Source organism: Pezoporus occidentalis, unplaced genomic scaffold, assembly GCF_034315485.1.
Source record: "Pezoporus occidentalis ecotype Australia unplaced genomic scaffold, CSIRO_AGI_Poc_V1 ctg8, whole genome shotgun sequence".
NCBI lineage: Eukaryota > Metazoa > Chordata > Aves > Psittaciformes > Psittacidae > Pezoporus > Pezoporus occidentalis.
In genome coordinates, this window is record NW_026916158.1 from 8017344 (window position 1) to 8036814 (window position 19471).

Genomic DNA, 19471 nt, shown 5'->3' on the forward strand with positions numbered 1-19471 from the left:
TAGATATTAGGAAGTTCTTTACTGTAAGGGTGATGAGGCACTGAAACAGGTTTCCCAGAGACGTGGATACCCCAGTCCCTGGCAGTGTTCAAGGCCAGACTGGACAGGGCTTTCAGCAACCTGATATAGTGGAAGGTGTCCCTGCTCATGGCAGGGGGTTGGAACTAGATGAGCTTTAAGGTCCCTTCCAACCCAAACTGTTCAAGGATTCTACAGGTATGCAAAGCTCAAAGAGTTCCCAGGCCTCACCAGCAGAAACTGCCTGCAGTATCTTTTACAGGAGGCACACTGTAGTTCTTGTGGGAAGATGAGCTTGGCAGAGCAGCCAAGAAGAGCCACTGCCTGCTCCAAAGGTGACAATCACTGCTGTACCAAATCCAGTTATTAGTATTGCACACATTAACTTACATTTCTCTCCCTTTCATAATGGAATAACCTAAAACTTGTATTTGTGGCAAATTTGCCTAGATAACCTTCTTTTCATTCCCTACCTAATTCAGAGAAGCATACACACTGTTTTTGTAAAATAAAGAGAGCAGATACTACCTGCAGAATAAACAAGGCACACCTTCACTTGACATACAGCTAAAAATTTGAAAAGAAAATTAAGGACCACTTCAGTGGCAATCACATGCAAAGATAATGCTTAATCAAGACTTATATCTCATCTTACTGTCGCATCTTCCATTCATAAATGGAAGCTCTGACACCACACCACCATGAAATTTCATACTTACCATTTTATGTCAACTCAAGATAAAGCTTATATTGTGCTGGGCAACTGGCACTTCTTACAGACTTCTAAACAGAACTTTTTATCAGGATTAAAACAAGAAGGTTCTAACCAGAAATCCAACTTTTCTTCATTTCTTTATAGGCTGAGAAAGATCAAAACAAGCAATTAAGACATTTCTTTACTTCATTAACAAATATACAAAGTTTTATTTTATTAGATTGCTTTTCTGTATGTTAACATTATTTTATCAATTATAATCCACATTCACAGCAGAATTTTTCTAATAGCATTTTGCAACACTAACTGCTGTATTAGAAATCCTTAAGAGATACTCATCTTTCGCTAGCCAAGTAACTTGAATAAAGTGCAAAACCACAATAAAATCTGACAGACATATACCCAGCTCATACTCAGGGGAAAATTAAGTTTGTAAGACCAGTAGATATGGATTCACTGCACACAACAATGCGACCTGAAGACATCAGTTTTCAAGTTTTCCCATTACCAGACATTGATTACAATGAGTTATTTTCCATTGCTTTTAAGGGCAACAAAAACAAAGCACAATAAGGTTACAAATAAAACAAAACATACTGGCCAGACTACCTGAAGCTTAGCCCTGTACTTAGTACCTTTTGCCCAATAAAGGTTTATAGGAAGAACTGATGAACAGCAACAGTTCATTTCTTGATAGCCTCTTTGATTTTAACTTCAAGGATCAATTACTAGGACATAACACAGCATATTTCTTGGGACCCAACTCATAAAGGGCTTTTTTTCATTTATTTATTTTTTTACTATGCTCGCAGACATAAACATAGTATCATTCAACTAGTGATTCCCAACACTAGATACTGACTCTCCCAAACCACAAAGATAGTAAAACCTCTAAATTTTACTGGAATTAAGTTCAACTCACAAAGTATAATCCAAGATATGTCTCCCTTTTCAGGCACTGGTGCAGTCTTCCCTGCACTCTTTTCAAGACAAATGAAATATCAGAAACTCCAGGTGCCTTTCCCTTTCTTCTACATGAATAATTAGTTTTCATGAAGCCCTTGGGTGCTATGACTTATCATCTGCAAGTAAGACATATCAACCTTTTTACTTACAGAATTCAATGATGCAAACTAAATATTGCTCAAACGTAGTCAGACTACCTCTTTAGTAGCTGCTAACATTGCTTCTCTTCTACCACTTTCCAACAAATGAGTTTAGCACAACAAGCTTTAATAAATAACAAAGTTTTAGCCATAAATTGTATATGCATCCTTCTGTCACGTTACTAAACTCAATTTCCTAGTAAACACAAGACACTGTCAACACAGAAAACTGCCTCAACAGTAAGCTTTAAGGACCACGTCCTGTTTACAGCTTTGTGTAACTGAGAAATCCACAACATACATTCCCAAGAATTCATTTTTACATAATTTTCTCCTTCACAGTTACTTCACTACAGTCAGTGCTTTCATCAAGGAAACACTTCCATGCACAGATATACAGAAGACCAACCAGTGCCATCCCAGAGCGCTGCAGATCACATTTTCCCCTTTTGGATCATTTAAGCAGATACCCAAATTCAAAGACCCATCTGTTGTACTCTGGATAAGGCACTTGACCCAAACAACCCATACAGCACCAGGCCAGTGTGTGAAAAAAGTCTGGGTGCAACTTCTCTTCATCATTTATACCTAAACAAGGAATAGTTCTGTAACAGTCGCGCTCTTTCAGTCTGAAGTCATCTTCTGGCAACAGCTTGTGCAGCTTTTATGAACTGCTTCACATTCTTCCCTAAACTTACTAGTTAGGGCCACATAAGTACTTTAAAAGCTTTCAGAAGTTTATTCTAACAAAGATCCTATTCAAAATAAACTCAATGTGCACTTCAAAGGGGCATGCAAGAAACTTATTAGAACTTGTGAAATATTACCATGAAATCACAATAATAAAATTTTAATCTGCCCATCAGCAGTTCTTAACCATCTACACTGGGAAGTTTTGTCAATCTAGGTCTCAGATGATTTCATTCCCTGAAAAGAAGTTGCCCTATGGCATGCATAGTATAGACATCGCTAGTGCTACCTGGAAGAGTTCTATCTTCTCTCCTTCCTCCCAAAAGGGTACCAATATAAAACAGAATTATAATATTTTTAATAAATTCACCCTCTGTTGCATATATTTTAAGTTATCCTCTGCTCAAAACCTCTGAATAGTCTAGGAGTAAAACCTGTTAACTCATCACCAACAGAAAATTAGTAAAGCAAGGTTTGGTTTCTACCAAAACAAAAAGCATATATCACTTCTAGGGTATTTTATTATTTTGTCAAAGACATTAATGGAATCTGGTATTCCGGTCTAGCATTAGGTCAAAGTCAAAAATCTCAGTTTTAAGGAAAATCCCTCATTCTATACTCATTTGAACTGCCAATACCTTTAAGCACCAGAGTAATTTTCATTTTTCCATTTAATGACTGTTCTGCAGTTCCAAAAAGACGAGTTATGCATCTTTGTTCACATACAAAAAAACAGTCTAACAGATGTAAACTATTTATTGAATATTTGCCACCAATATTGTTAAATACATAATCCTGTAGTTTTCTGATTTCAAGTTAAAATGTCAGAAACAGAACACCAAGTATTTACAATTCTTATAAGGAATGTTACATAATGACACATTAAGGCGTAAATTCTTTTGGCTTATAATTCTGAAAAGAACGATAATAGCAAAAAGTGATGCAAAATCTTCATTGTGAGATTATGATTAAGCTACAATGTTTTACAAAAATATGGTGTAAGATGGCAATAATCCCATTCAAAATCCTGCATTAGGCCCCTCAAGAGGGGTTGATAATTTATACAGTCAAAACTTTAAAATTTACATATAAAGGTACCCTATCCACCATTTAAAAGTACAACTCTAAACATATACAGTTTTCAGGCCACAGTTTTGAAGGTCTGGAGTATCAAGTTGGTTTGATGAATTAGTCGGTTGGCACTTACAAACACGTTTATTGCCCTGTTAAAAGAGAAAGACATTGCTTCAGACATTTTTATAAACATCTCATTCAATAGAATAGAATCACAGAATAGTTTGGGTAGGAAAGGACCTTAAGACCATCTAGTTCCAACCCCCCTGCCATGGGCACGGACACCTCACACTAAACCATAACACCCAAGGCTCTGTCCTACCTGGTCTTGAACACTGCAAGGGATGGAGCATTCACAACTTCCTTGAGCAACCCATTCCAGTGCCTCACCACCCTAACAGGAAAGAACTTCTTCCTCATATCCAATCTAAACTTCCACCACTTAAGTTTTACCCCATTACCCATTATCACTACAGTCCCTAATGAAAAGTCCTTCCCTAGCATCCCTGTAGGCCCCCTTCAGATACTGGAAGGCTGCTATGAGGTCTCCATGCAGCCCTCTCCTCTCCAGGCTGAACAGCTCCAACTTTCTCAGCCTATCTTCATACGGGAGGTGCTCCAGTCCCCTGATCATCCTCATGGCCCTTCTCTGGGCTTGTTACAACAGTTCCATGTCCTTTTAATGTTGAGGACACCAGAACTGCACACAATACTCCAGGTGAGGTCTCATGAGAACAGAGTAGAGGGGCAGGATCACCTCCTTCGACCTGCTGATCACGCTCCTTTTGGTGCAGCCCAGGATACGGTTGGCTTTCTGGGCTGCGAGCGCACACTGAAGCCGGCTCATGTTCATTTTCTCATCGACCAACACCCCCAAGTCAAATGCATCATTAAGTTTGGGCAAATACATACACTGGCATCTAGGCTCTGCAAATAGGAAGCATATTGATGTTTTATCACATCATGATCTACCTAAAGCCTACTGCTGGCAGACTTACGTGCATTGTTAATTTTAGAAAGACTGTGTTTATTGGGTAGAACTTAAAGACTTTTCCTCTCAACAATCATTGACATCTCAATCATTTAATTCTGGGGTTTTAGCTAAGAGTGGAGCAGATGATCGTTAAACACCTGTTCTTTCAAAGCTGAACACCTCATCCCCTAGTAATTTCAGAATTTGCAACTCTTTCCTCAAGAAAGCAAGCATGCATATGGAAGCAACATACTCTTTTAGATATTTTTTGTTAAGAAAGAGGTGTGGGGTCACTTTTTCAGCTCAGTAATGACATCTGTGAGCATGACATTTAGTGCTGATATCTTCTGGTGGGAGCAGAGCAACTTCCAATGCGCAGTTCAGATTTAAATTACTTCTGATTCCACAAGGATATGAAACACAAGCCGTACCGGGGATTTCTTGCAATATTGATAATACCTAACACTTTAAGCTTATGCCTACAATGCACAGCACAGCATTCAGTTCACATAGGGCTAAATAAAACTGGTCTCTCTCAGTATGGTTGGGGTACAAGCATAACACATCCATCCCTTTCTCAATTTTTTTCAGTCAAATCGTTTTCTAATCAACTGAGATTCTTTAGATCTAGTTCATGTGTAAACCTACTTATACATCTGTTCAGTAATCATAAAGTTACCAGAAAGAAATTTAGACCTTGGTATCATAATCAAGTTCAGCCCTGATTTCATTAACAATAAGGAAAAAAAAAAGAAAAAAGAAAATAATGCTTTGACAGGAGCAAGGTAGTATTCACAGCTTGTCTCAAGATTTCTCTCTACTTTAGTAATGCAGCATTCCTTGGGTGGTCTTAGCCAAGCTCAACAACACTGAACATGAAAGTCAGTCCCACCCAAACCATTCTATGCATCTACGATCTTGAAAACAGCAGCACATAGAACACTCTGGTACCGCAAAAATCTGGGGGCGGGGGAGGGGGGGTTTAATGCTCATCCTAAACAGACACTACAGTGAAACACACACAAACAGCAGCTTCAAAACCCAGGGGAAAGACCTGAAAAAAGCCTCAGTTTGAAGGCTAAAATGTTCAAATGAAAAGATTAATTGGCTAATTCCAAATACTGTGAAGCACTATAATGAGCTATAAAGGACAGTACAAATGTAAATCAAGGAAAACACTCCACAGATATTTAGTTGTTACAAATGGTATTTAAAAAAAAAGTTTTTCAATAATTCAATACATAATTTTTTGTCCTTATATATGCACAGAAAAAACACACAAGGCAATGAAATTTAACTTCATATACTCAAGTTCAAAGCTAATACTGAACATGGGTGTTGTATGGTGGTGCATTTAACAAACTCCCCTTTCTTTAAAGGCATTACAAAAGGAATAAAAGTTTTTTTAAAGCAGACATGATGGTCTGTGGACACAGGTGAGAAAAAAAATTAGGCAAGTTCTTAAGAAGGCAGCTTACACCCCACAGATTGCCCTATTTTCCAGTTAGTCAACAAGGCTTTCAATGATGTAAAACATTAGTACAAAAACATACTTACTTTCCATCTTTAAAATATGTTTTCAGAGTATCACTGAAACTTTTGGAGTATTTTACAAACTCTTTCTTTTGGTGCTCAAGTGCCTAAGAAAACAGAAGCACGAGGAGCAGTCTTAGTTCACATATTGTGGAGTACAGTGAGAATCTTGAGGTTAAACTGGCAAGAAAATTGGCTTACATTATGCTAGGTATAGAAACATGCAGAGAAATTATCCTTTTACTATTAAACTACCAGGACCTATCATACAATACTTTAACAGGATTGTTATGCCATTGACCATTTAAGCTCCCCTATTCATCCTGTAATCAAAAGGATATGCTTCCTCTTATACTATTAAAAAGTATTGTGTAAAAGCAGTTACTGAACATACCCGCCGGTTCTGGTATTGGTATTTCTTGAAGACATTATTTACTGTATCAAGAAGTTCCTTTATTGCACTCGCGATGTCTCTATTTGGCAATAAAAAGATAGTTATATTCTTAAACTATCCTATTTAAATGTCAGAATTTAATCTCCTAGTAGCCAAATACTTTTTAGAACAGTCTACAAAACAAGAGTCAGACAGGATGTAGCATGACCAAATGCAAAGATGTAGACCAGTGAAACACGAACTCAAACTATGAATCAGCAAATGAAACTCAGTCTAGTAATGTGGATCTCCCATCGAAAATCCTCAACTCTCTCTTTATCCTCGCTTTATAAGCGAGGATCATGCTCTTTTCCAATGGGAACAGTGTTGCTAGCATCTCCTACGGCATTTGAATATTCAAACCCAAATGAAAAATTTTACCCCACTATCTGCAGAAAAATACATAACATGGTACTTACTTGATTGTCTGAAGAAACCTCACTCTGTCATTGATCTCATCAGGAATCTTACTAAGAATCTGTTTAAGTGCTCGTGCCTTTTCATTAAGATCTTGGAATTCTGGTTCTGGTCTTTCAATCATATACTCTAAAAAGAACATATTAAAAAGACTATTATTCTTCCTCAAGTATTTAGTGACACTAGAAACACTACTTCACAAAATGCAGCAAGTATTGCCAAGTTACATTTGAAGGTGAACAGCTCAGAAAGAGCCATGACCAGTAAACTGCAGTGAATACCCACTGCATCAGCAGAAACACAGTGCAACAATAATCTTTATTATTGAAGTTGGAAAGAGTCCATCTTATTTTAATTGAGACACTGAAGACACTAATCAAATGTAGCATTAAAGTAACTTACTAAAGCCTACTGTATATTCACCTTCTCTGACAGTGTAACTACTGCTTTTAATATGAAGCAAAGTGAATACTGAACTCCATGTAAGTTTTTTCCTGTTTGTCAATATTGAAAAAGGTGAATTATGCACCCACATACATATAGTTCCAAGTATTTGTTTTCCTTCTTTCTCTTACTAGTCAAGTATTTTTTTTTTAGGAGATTAAGCTTCTTCAAAGGAATTATTCAGAAAATACAAATATTCTACTACCATGCTGAAATAAAGTCCATGAAGGAACAAATAACCTCTTCTGAAAATAGGCATGGAGAAATGTATGTTCCTTATCAATAGTGTAATTAGAAATACACTTAATTCGACATAAGATATATTACCTTCTACATCATCAGCTGCCATACGCAGAAGAGACTCTGTGAAGTTCACATCCACACTTTTTTTCTCCAAGATTTTCATAATGATGTCTTGTGTAAGACCTGGATTTTCTTTTTCAGCCTATATGGCAAAGAAAACTTTTATTCTTAAATATGCAATACGCGAATATTGCAAGCACAAAGGAAGATTTTCATATAACTTGCTTCCTATACTGCAAGAGTTTGCTAAAAACTTTTCTAATGGCTTTAGACCAGCAAACTGTATTGAAAACCATTCTTTCACTACATCTATTTTCTTTGATTATATCAGTGATTTTGTATAAACAACTTTTCCAATAAGCCTTTCCACTCATTTCAAGTAATGAAGTTTTTCATGGAATTCTGTATTCTATTTTATTTTCATAAACACTAAACTTTGAGACAAAGATATTGTATCCACTGGGAATTAATTCAAACACAGGTGCTACTCCCCCATCTTCCACATTATGTTTTATAAATGTACCACTTATGAATCATATCATATGCTCAAACATCATCTTGGAATTGCTTCATTTCTTTTTTGTTTTTTTTTAATCAACCAAACAAAAACATCCCCAGCCTTTTGACTGACAACACAGCTGAGTAAAGCTAACCTAGACTAGCTGTGCTGCTATCAAAAAGCATTGCTGTGTTGAATGAGGGTGTGAGATTTTTTCAGCTACTGCTACCATATCTACCAATATCTTAGTTTTTAAAGTATTTGCATTCAGTATAGCTCCCTACCACCTGCTGTAAAAGCATTTAACTTTTATGAGCTCTCCTTGAGACTAAAGACTGTCTAGGTAGACTTAAACCTAAGTGTAGAAACAGGAAAACGTTACTTAGCTGCACAGGTCACATGTTAAGGTTATGTCACATCTACAATTATTCTTGTTTAAAGATTTTTCAAAAGATCATTACTTCAATAAAGCAATATAAAGGAATATCTGTGGTTTTATTCTCTAGGAATATAACAGAAAAGCTAGAAGAATCTTTTTTCCATTTACTGCTGGGTGTAAATACATTGATACATTGAATTTATCTTTATCCACCAAAAAAAAAAAAAAACAAACCCATTACCAATCACTTTGTAAACCATTTTCAAGGTCAGCTACCTGCCTGTTTCTCAAAGCACCTGTCTATTCTACATAATCTTACATTTGGACTAAGTTTATTATCTTTAATTCCACATTTAAGTTTTTGTACAACATGGAGAAGACAGGTTTTTATTTGTTTAAAATTGCTCAGTGTTTGTATCATTCAGATTTCTACTTGTAACATTTGTGGACATCTCAAACTTACAGTCCATGCAACTGTCCACTTTATTGCTATGACTACTGCATCAAGGATGCAGCCTTCAAACACAAAGACACAAGGAAACAAGACAGCTGAATATGTAGCTTCACCATATGTGGTTTACTTTTTAAACAATCATTCTTCAATATAAGTTACTTCTCACCTTAATAAAAGCTGCTCTCAGTGTCTGAGCTGCAGATAGATTTACTCTTTCTAGCTGCAATAAAAGTTTAGAGTTATTATCAATTCTAATGTTATCAGAACAAAATAAATCAAGTACTCATGCCTTGCCTTACACATCATAATGAAAAAGGGAGCTGACATGCATTCAAATTACTGGTCTCATTTGAGCGAGAGAGAGTATAAAATTAATCCCAAATAATAGAATTCCCCCCCCTAAATAAACCAAAAACCAAACATGCCACTGGGAGAATTTTGCATTTATCCAGTCTACAGCAGAAGTCTGACAGAAGCTTTTGAGAACATCTTGACAACCTCTGATACTCACAAAAATCCAAATATCCTATTAAGTTAGCAGTAAAATTAAAATGTATTAAGCTGTTTACAGGTACATGTTCAACTGCATGTTACTTCCTCCCACAGAACCAGACCTAGCATTTCTGTGACAATCCTCTGTAAAAGGTAAGAAAAAAGATCAGGGCCAAACAATGCACAAAAAGAAGATGGTGTTAGATAAAGCTTTCCCAATCAAGATGAGCAACCCAGTATTGTGATAACATTTCCCAGTGTGAAGGGGATTCTTACATTCTAAAGCTAAGTGCAGCTTACCTCATTAAAGACAGGGTACATAACAGCATAGAGAGGCATGGAAACCATAGAAGTGGTCTCTGCTTCATTCTTCATCTCTTCCATTGTCATCCTCATTCAAAGACCCACTTCTCAAGGAAAACACTATAGAAGCAAAAAACTCCTCATTCACTGAAATGTTTCTTCTTTCTCCTCGTTGTGCCAGAATACTTGAAGAACTTGAAAAATAAATTGTCCTTAGGTTGTGCAAGAAAAATAAAACAAACAAACAAACATAAGTTATGAATGCTCATGACTGTCAGGTTCTAAAAATGAAAAAGGACAGAACAGCATTAGTTTGTTACTGCCTCAAAACTAGGAATTACTTATGACATGAGTTAATATGGAATGACTACTTCATGTAACTTCAAAACCCTAATTTAAATCTATTAAGTGAACAGATATTTTAAAGAGGTGCCACCTTCAAGTTCTTATGGAATTAATTTTCCCGAAAGAAGTGATTTGGTTTGATATGTATTACAAAAATCATGCCATCACTCATGAGCAGCAGCATCAGGTTCCTAAGAATTCACATATAGAAAAAGCTTGAAAAGCATTACATGCTGTAAACCCAAACCTCATACAGATACATTATGACAATTAACATGAAAACTACCTATAAACACTCCATATATTTGCATATGCAACAAGCTGTGCTTCTGCTGGGGATCAGTGCCTGCTTTGTACCAATTTAAATTCTGAATACTACTTTGGTTTTATACAAGCAAAAGTCTTCAGTTGTGTTTCCGCTGAGGTTGTACTGACAGCTGTATTAGCTCCATGGAAAATTATTATTCCACTAACTGAACCTAGGTTTTAGAAGTTCTCCACCCAGCCCAGCTCACCATATCCGACATTGACCGATCATTGCTCAGGCCCAGATATTATTTGGAAAAGCAAAAGGGTCACCCCACAGTTCATAAGAAATGTTTGTTACAGCCTACATTTTCCATTCATAAGATTCTTTTAAAATGCTTTATATAACATAATTGAGTTTAAAGACCTGAAGTCCAAGCTAGGAATAAAGATTATTCAGGGGGCCTATAGGGATGCTGGAGAGGGACTCTTCATTAGAGACTGTAGTGACAGGACAACGGGTAACGGGTTCAAACTTAAACAGGGGAAGTTTAGGTTGGATATAAGAAGGAAATTCTTCCTGTTAGGGTGGTGAGGCATCGGAATGGGTTGCCCAGGGAGGTTGTGAATGCTCCATCCCTGGCAGTGTTCAAGGCCAGGTTGGATGAGGCCTTGGGTGATACGATTTAGTGTTAGATGTGTCCCTGCCCACGGCAGGGGGGTTGGAACTAGATGATCTTAAGGTCCTTTCCAACCCTAACGATTCTATGATTATATTTTCTTACAGTATTTTAATGGACTAGATAAGTTTGGGGGTTTTCTAGCTAACAAGCTTCAGATATCAGGCATTTATATGTTCAGGTATTGATCTTATCAATATTTTAGTAAGAACTCAAAAAAGTGACATATCTAAGAAGCAGCAGAAGCTACCACAGTGATCAATATAACTTCCCAGTAGTTCGAAGAAGTTAAAAAATGCCAAGACTGTCTCTTCAAGCTACATTCCTCATTATGCTCTGCACTGGCTAAAAATCTTCAGGTTGTTTAAACAGAAGAATAGGTATTCTTTTTTGCCCAAGGCAGGTTATATATACCAGTTTAGCAGTACTTATACAAGTAAAATCTGTTATTGATCACAGTAAGCACAGAGAAGAACTTGGATAACTACAAATATCTTGCATGTGTCATCAGAACATGTGATTAAGCAGCATGAATGTACTCAAAGGTGAGAAATCAAGTGAAGAACTGGTCACATAACAGAAACAGCCAACAGTTAAAAAATGGTCTGAAGTTAAATTTAACATGACTATAGTTACAAGCGGTAGCTTTTTATAAAAAAGTCTCCTGACATAAGACTATTTAATGCAAAATCTCATTTTTGTTTCTCTTACTGTTCCAACCTTTCAACACAACATACATGAGCAGATTCCTATAGCCACAGAACACAATTACCAAGGTTTTAAAAAGGGGCTGTAGAGATAAAATATGCCCACATGGGTGGATTTGCAAAAATTAGCACTCTCCAATTTCCATCAGATACCTGCAGATATTTTATGGCTGTCAAGAACATGGAAGATTACAAAAGAATATTCATAATTCCTCAAAAGGTTGAGTCTCTCTCAAGAATGTGTTTCAGACTTATATAAATTCACGCAAGGTCTACTCACATTGTGGGGGGGAGGAGGAACTTGTCTGAACAAGTTTTCACTCACAACTGAAAGTACAAGCTGTCCCATTTATTATACATGCACATTCTCTGCTCTTAAGACTCTGGCATGTAAGGGGCAGGGTGGAAGAAGAGCTGTTTGTTTTACTGTTTAATTCTGCATTTCTGGAAGTTCAGTAAAAATATATACTTACTCAAAGACACATTAATAAACACCACTGATGATTGCATTCACAGATTTAATTTATTGCTTATTTTAATCTAGAGAACTGCAATCTCAAAATAAGTTTTTTAAATAGTTGAGATCATTGAACATTGTTCTAGTCTACCCGAAAGATTTTTTGTCATAGGAGGAAGGGCAAACAAGGACAAAATAATCATTAGATACTATTACTCTGTTTTCATGGTTTATCAGTATCCACAAAAAGGAAATACTAAGTGAAATGATGGATTTTTATGATGATGAGAACCTATTACACTGTGGACTCCCATGAAGAGCTCATTTTTTCCTGAAGAGCCATAAACTATTGTTACTAATACATGACAAAGTTAACTCCCCCCCATATAAAAAGTATTATATACCATCACCTCTTTAGCAGACACTGACACTCTTCAAAAACACAAAACCTTGGATTTATATTAACACAAAGAATGCAAGTGTTGCGACTGAACAGGTAGATTTAAATACACATGCACACAAGGAGCACATAAGAGCATCAAATACTTTTGATGCCAGTATATAAAAATACATTCAATATATCACACTGGTTGTTCATTATTCCAGAAATCTTCCCATTTTCCAGAAGATACCCTAGGTAGTGTCATGGTGTCATGCAAGTATGTGACTATTAACATTGCCACCCTATTTGTCTTTGCAGCCAGATATAAATTGGATCCACTGCAATCCTTGCTAGTGTTAAATAGGAGGAATAATAGCCTTAAAAAAAAATCAAGGTAAAAAAAAATAATTAAAAAAGCAAATCCCAAACCCATTTATTTGCATTACAGAAAGAGTTTGACATAACCGCACTAAACTACATGCACATACCTTTGAAGAAGGTCTCAATACTAATTATGGATCCAATCTCCATGAAAACCGAAATTTCCATTCTATTATTTAGATACATTATATCAATTATCAGAAGTCCACTAGCCTTCAGAATGGCCTAACTAAAGCCAAAGTTTAACATGCATTATCATGCAGCAACTAGAAGATTTTGGTATTTCTTTTGGTATGTGATCAAAAGCAGTCAGCTGCATAGCTGCCAAAGTTTATGACAACACTGTCTTCTAAAAGCTTAACTTCAGTTCACTATAACTTCAAAAGTGTCCTTCATTTGCAATGAGTTTACTATTGTTTCATCTGACAATTGGGTTGTTGTTTTTTTTTTTTAAACATTCTCAAAAAAAATGGAAGAAGATTCCTTGAAAACATGCTCTATTAGAACAGCAAACATTATCACGCTGTTCAGAAAATCCTGGCAAAATGATAAGATGCAAAAAAGGTGCTATTGCACTGGTAAACTTGTTAATTGGTCGGGGGTAAGGGGGAAGACAAGTGAGACAAGGAGATTCTACAAATCAGAACATAGGAAGATACTGCTAAATGTTAATCTGCATGCAAGTTTATCTCTTTGTTACAATGTTCCCATATATTCAAATCTGTGTACGTGCAATCAGAACCATGCTTCATGCTACATCAGATGAAATCAACCATCGGAGAGCTTGTACAAGAGGTACAGGGAATTTAAAGTGCAACTAAATTAGAAAACTATGCTTAAGGTGCCAGTTAAGATAACCCTGGCTTCTCAGTCTTAAACCACCAAACGCATCAAGGTGGATTCCAAGAGATGTACTAACATGAAGAATCTATTCTCACTGTCATTGTAAATCTGACATTCTACCCCTTAAACTCCAGCACTAGAATATTATCCCAGCTATTCAGCAACCACCAAGAGAACTGGTATGCTTTAGATGAGGAATTAGTTCGGAAGGATTCTAGATCTATTCCCCCATATCCATCCAATGACCTTTTATTGCTTTCAACTGAACTTTATAAGGAAAAAACCCTACATTAAGATAAGCTTCCTGTAAACCAAAAAAGGTAAACAGCAAGAACCACCATGCTTACCAAAACGTGAAACTATTGCTATAAGTATTTAAGATGGTAATTTGCTTTCTCTAATCTGTGTCATTTACTGGCAGACTTTTGGTCTGCATCAAGTAGCAGAACTGCAGAACTACTTAGTAAGAATATAACCAGCATAGTATGGCTAGAGTGCAGTAGTCTTCCCCAGAGCCACATGTGCTCATCGGTCAGTGTAAAAACAAGCAAGCTATCCATCAAAGAAAGGTGTTTGTTTAACACTATCTTTTGAAGCAGTGTTTAAAGAGAGCAGAGTCTCATGATTACAACTTCTTAAGAGTTTTAAAATATCACACACATTAGGTATCAATTGGCAGGATTTCAATCTTTAGTTATGTCATCAGCTGATGTACCTTTGCACTGATGTTTCTATTCCCTTCTCCAGGCACCACCTTAGATCTCGAAAGCTTTAAGAGCATACACATTAATATGCCTTTTTAGAAAAACACTTAAGAGGAACAAGGCCCAAGGCAATCATCTACCAGAATGTTTTTTAAATGGCTGGCTTCTAGCAAAAACTATAGCTCTATTCCTGCTAGAAAAGGCTATCCTTCCTGCAAGCAAGTTTTGTTCCTCTTTTTGCAGTGAGGATTCAAAAAGAAGTTTTACCTTTAGCCTGATCTGAGACCCAAGTTACCAGAAGAAACTATTTTAAGTTGAGGAGGAAAGAGCAGGGGAAGGGAAACAGCAGCGTGAATTCTATCCTGAATTCAGAATCAAAGAGCTTGGCCCCTATTTTTAAGGCCAATGTGCATGGGAGGAGGGAGTTTAGGTAATTTACTAATTGCAGCTGCAAATTTTACAGAAGAAAAATAGTTGCAAAGTATGCAGTTTTATCTCTGTCCACACCCTACACACAGCTTGGTAACTAAGTTTCCCTTATTAATGGTCACTTAAAAGACATTTAAAAATCACCACGCTTTTTCCTTGTCAGACAGTAACTTACCTGCCAGCACTGTATTTCAGTTATAGTTTGCAATTATTTCCCATTGCATAACTTTATGGTACAAAGCTTAAAGTCTTTGTCCTTCATATACAGAACTATGCTCCTTTTTAAAACTGAAGTGACTTCATGCCAAGAAGCATGAAGCTTCATTGATTTGAATTGGCATATAGATCAACTGTTGCAATAACAACCTCAGCATTTTAAAAATCAGTAACAAGAAACTTTTTTCTTAAAAGTATTCTACTACTCTGATCCCATACTCTACTAGCACACCCAGCAGTTTCACTGAAGAGTTAATAAAAAGAATGTTATCAGAAAAATATCATTGAAGTTTTAAATATATCTCGATAGAAATATGCATTTTCCAAACATCTCCACACACGTAATAGCCACTTACAATTGAGTTCACTCTCACAAAGCATAACTGCTAATGCATTTTATTATTGTAAGAACAATTTGTATGACTAATTCAAAAATCACACAAGCTTGCAATAAACCCGATATCTATTTTTAGAATAGCATTAACTTAAAATCCAAGCCTACTGTGAAGTCAGACTTAAAATTAGTTCATGTTTTTTTGCTATGTGGAACTTTTATTTTGAAGTGATTTAGTCTATCCTAATAACACCCAGCTTTTGGGTCTGCGTACCACATGAGAACCTATCACCTCCTGGACTGCACCCCAACTACACTGGGTAGCTACATTCCAATTATGACATCATTTAACTGAAACAGGTTCTGGTTCTTGGCATATATAATTACAACAGTATATCCCTGTTTGGTTTTTTTCCTTTTTGGGACTGTGAAAGTAACGCTATCACTCCATCAAACACTAACAGTTTTGATAAAGCCACAGTTTCAAACATAAAAATACATCCCAACAAGTAAACAAACACCAGAGAACAATTAGTCCGATAAGTGAATCAGCAGAAACCTAGCCCAAGGTTTCAGCCATCCACCGGCGCCCCAGTATGTGTAATCTATGGAAAATGAACCAACCCAACTCACCAGTTAAGTTAGCAACTTAATGGGACTTAAGTCTCCCCAGACAGTTTTGTTACCAGGAGGAAGACAGCCCAGAATACCTGCTGTCCCTGCCCGGTAGTTTCGCTTTCTGCTGCGGAGCGCGTGGCTCTGCAGCCGCCAAGTTTGCAGGAATGACCTACGACGCCTTTTTCTCCCCCCCCGCCCCCACCTGAGGAGGGGCCAACCGCGCCGCTGGCACTTGCCGCAGCCACCTGACATCGCTCCGTTCCGGCATGAGGACGAGCTAAAAATAATACACATCCGGGCCTACGCTGCCCGGGCCCAGGCGTCGCCCCAGGCCGCCCTCTCTAGACCCGCCGGGCAGCGCGGGCTGGCCAGGCCGAGGAGGCTCAACCTGGCCAGCTCCCCCAAATCCCATAAAGAGGAGAACCCGAAAGCACCCATGGCGCTAGGGAAGGAAGGGCAGGGACAAGGACAAGCCCTCACCCCGCTGCGCCTCCGCCCTGGGGCCAGAAGAAACGGGTAGCACACCCGGCAGGGCCGGACCCGCTCCATGTCAGGGCGAGGAAGGGCACCCCCTCCCCCGTCCTTTGCACACGGCGAAGGCCGAGGCCGCACTCACCTGCGGCGGGATCTACCGGCGCGCCCCCTCCCAGCCAGCGCTGCCCTCCGCCCACCTCCCTAAGCCTGCCCCAGCTACTGGGAAGAGTTTTAATGCTCCTAACGCGGCGCACCCCTAAAGGGCGAGCCAGGCCACGCGCACACACACCCGCAGACCCGCCACCCCCCAAACGCGCTCGCTGCCCCGCGCGTCCGCACCGAGAGCGGAAGGACAGTGGCGAGGCACAGTACAGCACCTCACCTCCCCCCAGCCCACAGAGCCCTCCAAGCTCTCGAGTGAGCTCCACCGCCGCACCGGAAGCACAAGCGAAGAGGAAGCGTCCGCGGCTGTTACCACACACCAGGCGTTGTCCGGAAAGCGGGGTGTTGAGACTATCCGGGCGGTGGCAGCGGCGGTACGCCCGCGGCGGATCGCGGAGTGGAGGCTGCTGTGGCCGGGCAGTGGGCAGCGGGCGGGGGTGTGGTGGCTGTCACTCGGCTGGTGAGTGAGCGCGTTCTTCTGCCGCTGGGGCTGTGTGTGCTGGGTGGCGGCGGTTCTGGTTTATTACTTGAGCGCAGCTTTCTGCTGCTCCTTTTCGGCGCGCGTGTCAGGCTGGAGGTGGCAGCTGCGCGGCGGAGCTCCTGTGCTGGAGCGTGAGGGGGCTGCTGGCCGTTAACGGTGGCCCGGGCCGGGTTCACGCCGCGCGGGGGCTGCCGCGGCGGTGTTCCGTTAGCGCCTGAGGGGGGGCGGCTTCGCCCGCTGCGGCGGGGAGTGGGGGCTTTTGGGAACCGAGATGCCTTCCCGCCGGTGGGAGAACTTCGGAGCAGGCGAAACAGAGCTCGGAACACCTGCAGGTGCTCCGTCATCCATCGTCTCCTCTTCTGTCTGCCGGCAGCGACGGGGAGAAGGCGGTTGCCGCCTCCGCGGAGCCGCGGCGTCCCAAGCCCCGCTCGTCGGCGGCCGTGCCTGAGAGGGAGCACTCGGTTTTCGAGTTAGTCTGTGGTGAATGTTGTAGTGGGAGTTCTAAAAACCCGGCAGTGGTGGATGGGGGATGCCGGGCAGGTCTTCGTGGCTTTTCTGGTCCCTTTCTACCCGCGGCCGTGATTTTGCGCGGTTTCTGTCGCGTGTGGCGCGCTTGTCTGCCAGTTTGCTCGGTGATCTGCAGGATGCATGCGTGTCCGGAGCGTTTGCTCTTTCGGGTGTTCGAAAAAATAAAGTAAACTTATGTTTACTTAATTTTTGAGGTAATTGTGTTACCGGTGAGCTTTCAGATTTGAAGTTTTAAGTTATATTTTAAATTAGTTCAGTTGTTAAAGTGTTAACTCGGTTTTGGATTTGTATCTGTGTTAAAACTCGCTTCTTTTTTGAAATACTGAAAAGTGCTACCTAAACTTAAGACGCACAAATTCCAATGCGAACACGTGAATGAACAGCAAAAATGTTAAACTTGTCAAACGCTGGCTGTAACTTCCCGCAGTGCTGCAGTGGCAAAGTGGGAAGAAGACTGACGTCTGTTGGGACAGATCTTGTGCACGTATCCGTGTACGTTACCTTCACTTAGGTGAGCAAGAACGTCGGCTAGGAAGAAAGAAGGAAAAGAGAAAGGCACCTGCGTTGTTACACTTTATTATGTGCACTGAATTTTCTTCTCTCCACACCACCTTGTTTTGTTTTAATCAGGTCCATGTGTGATCTCATATCAGATAACTCCACACCTTTTAGCATTAAAGGGCTACTTAAAACCTGCATGGTGTGTATGAATTGTGTATTATTAATCTCCTGCAATCTCAAATTTCCCATTTCTTGTTGGTTTTGATGTGATCAGTAGTTTAGTCTAACGGAAAATGATGCCATTCTGCTTAGGTAAGAGACGTTTACCAAAATTCATAGCATAGACTGAGCCAAACATATCTAAGGTATTTTATCCTTTCAGTGAAATTAGTTTGTTTTAGCATAAATCTATAAAGCTGTAGTCCTGCAGGTGCTAAAATGTAAAATAGTCTGTGTTATTCACCTTCTTCAATTTTGTGATATTTTCCCAGATTGTGTCTTGTGGGTTTGTTGTTGTTCTTGTCGTGTTGAGGGTTTTTTGTTTGTTTCGGGATGGCAGGGGGATTTGTGGTGTTCTTTTTGGTTGGTTGGTCTTTTTATTTATTTATTTTTTCTTAAAGCAGACCAGATTCATATTTTCCTATTTTATGACCATTGTATTTTTGAGAATTGTGGATTGGCTTAGTGTGGTGAGGAGTAATTGCCAAGGAAAGAAGGGAGGAAGTAGGAGTGGTTGATCTTTAAGGTACGGGTTGTCTACAGAGTTACACGGGGGAACTGAAGAAGGTAGTACAAGGTGAAGGCTTATGGCAATGTTAAGCTTGCTGTTAAATGAAGTCATGAATTCCGAAACTTAACTTCACAAGACTGTCTATCCTGCATGTTCACATTCTCAAATTGAGTTTTAGTTTGAGTTTTCAAATTAGCTTTGACTTTGTCTCCCTATTTACTGTTTTCAGTAAATGATTTGCTCACATGTATGTGAAAGTATTCATGAAGTTGTCACTCATCTACTTTCATATTTATTGATGAAACCACACAATACACTGTGTCTCTCTGCCTCCTGCATGCCTTAGCTACAGTGCTGCTGCCTCCAGTTGATTAAAAAATGGACTGAGATTAATGCACTTCTGAGCTGCTAAGTGATGTT

The 19471-nt window shown here is 39.2% G+C and overlaps 1 protein-coding gene across 2 annotated transcripts; it reads right to left on the bottom strand.

Moving 5' to 3' along the window:
* Positions 1-3267: 3267 nt before the first annotated feature.
* Positions 3268-17148, bottom strand: PDCD10 (programmed cell death 10). 2 transcript variants are annotated; one of them, XM_062603324.1, is made up of 8 exons: positions 17132-17148; positions 9831-10045; positions 9205-9258; positions 7731-7848; positions 6962-7088; positions 6504-6582; positions 6134-6216; positions 3268-3752 (listed from the first exon to the last, which is right to left on the bottom strand). In XM_062603324.1, the coding sequence occupies exons 2-8, from the start codon at positions 9924-9926 to the stop codon at positions 3671-3673; spliced, it is 639 nt and encodes a 212-aa protein (XP_062459308.1). In that variant the 5' UTR covers positions 9927-10045; positions 17132-17148; the 3' UTR covers positions 3268-3670. The 2 variants fall into 2 exon arrangements, with proteins under 2 accessions (XP_062459308.1, XP_062459307.1); XM_062603323.1 differs by having other exon boundaries at positions 17032-17148.
* Between the last annotated feature and the right edge of the window lie 2323 nt (positions 17149-19471).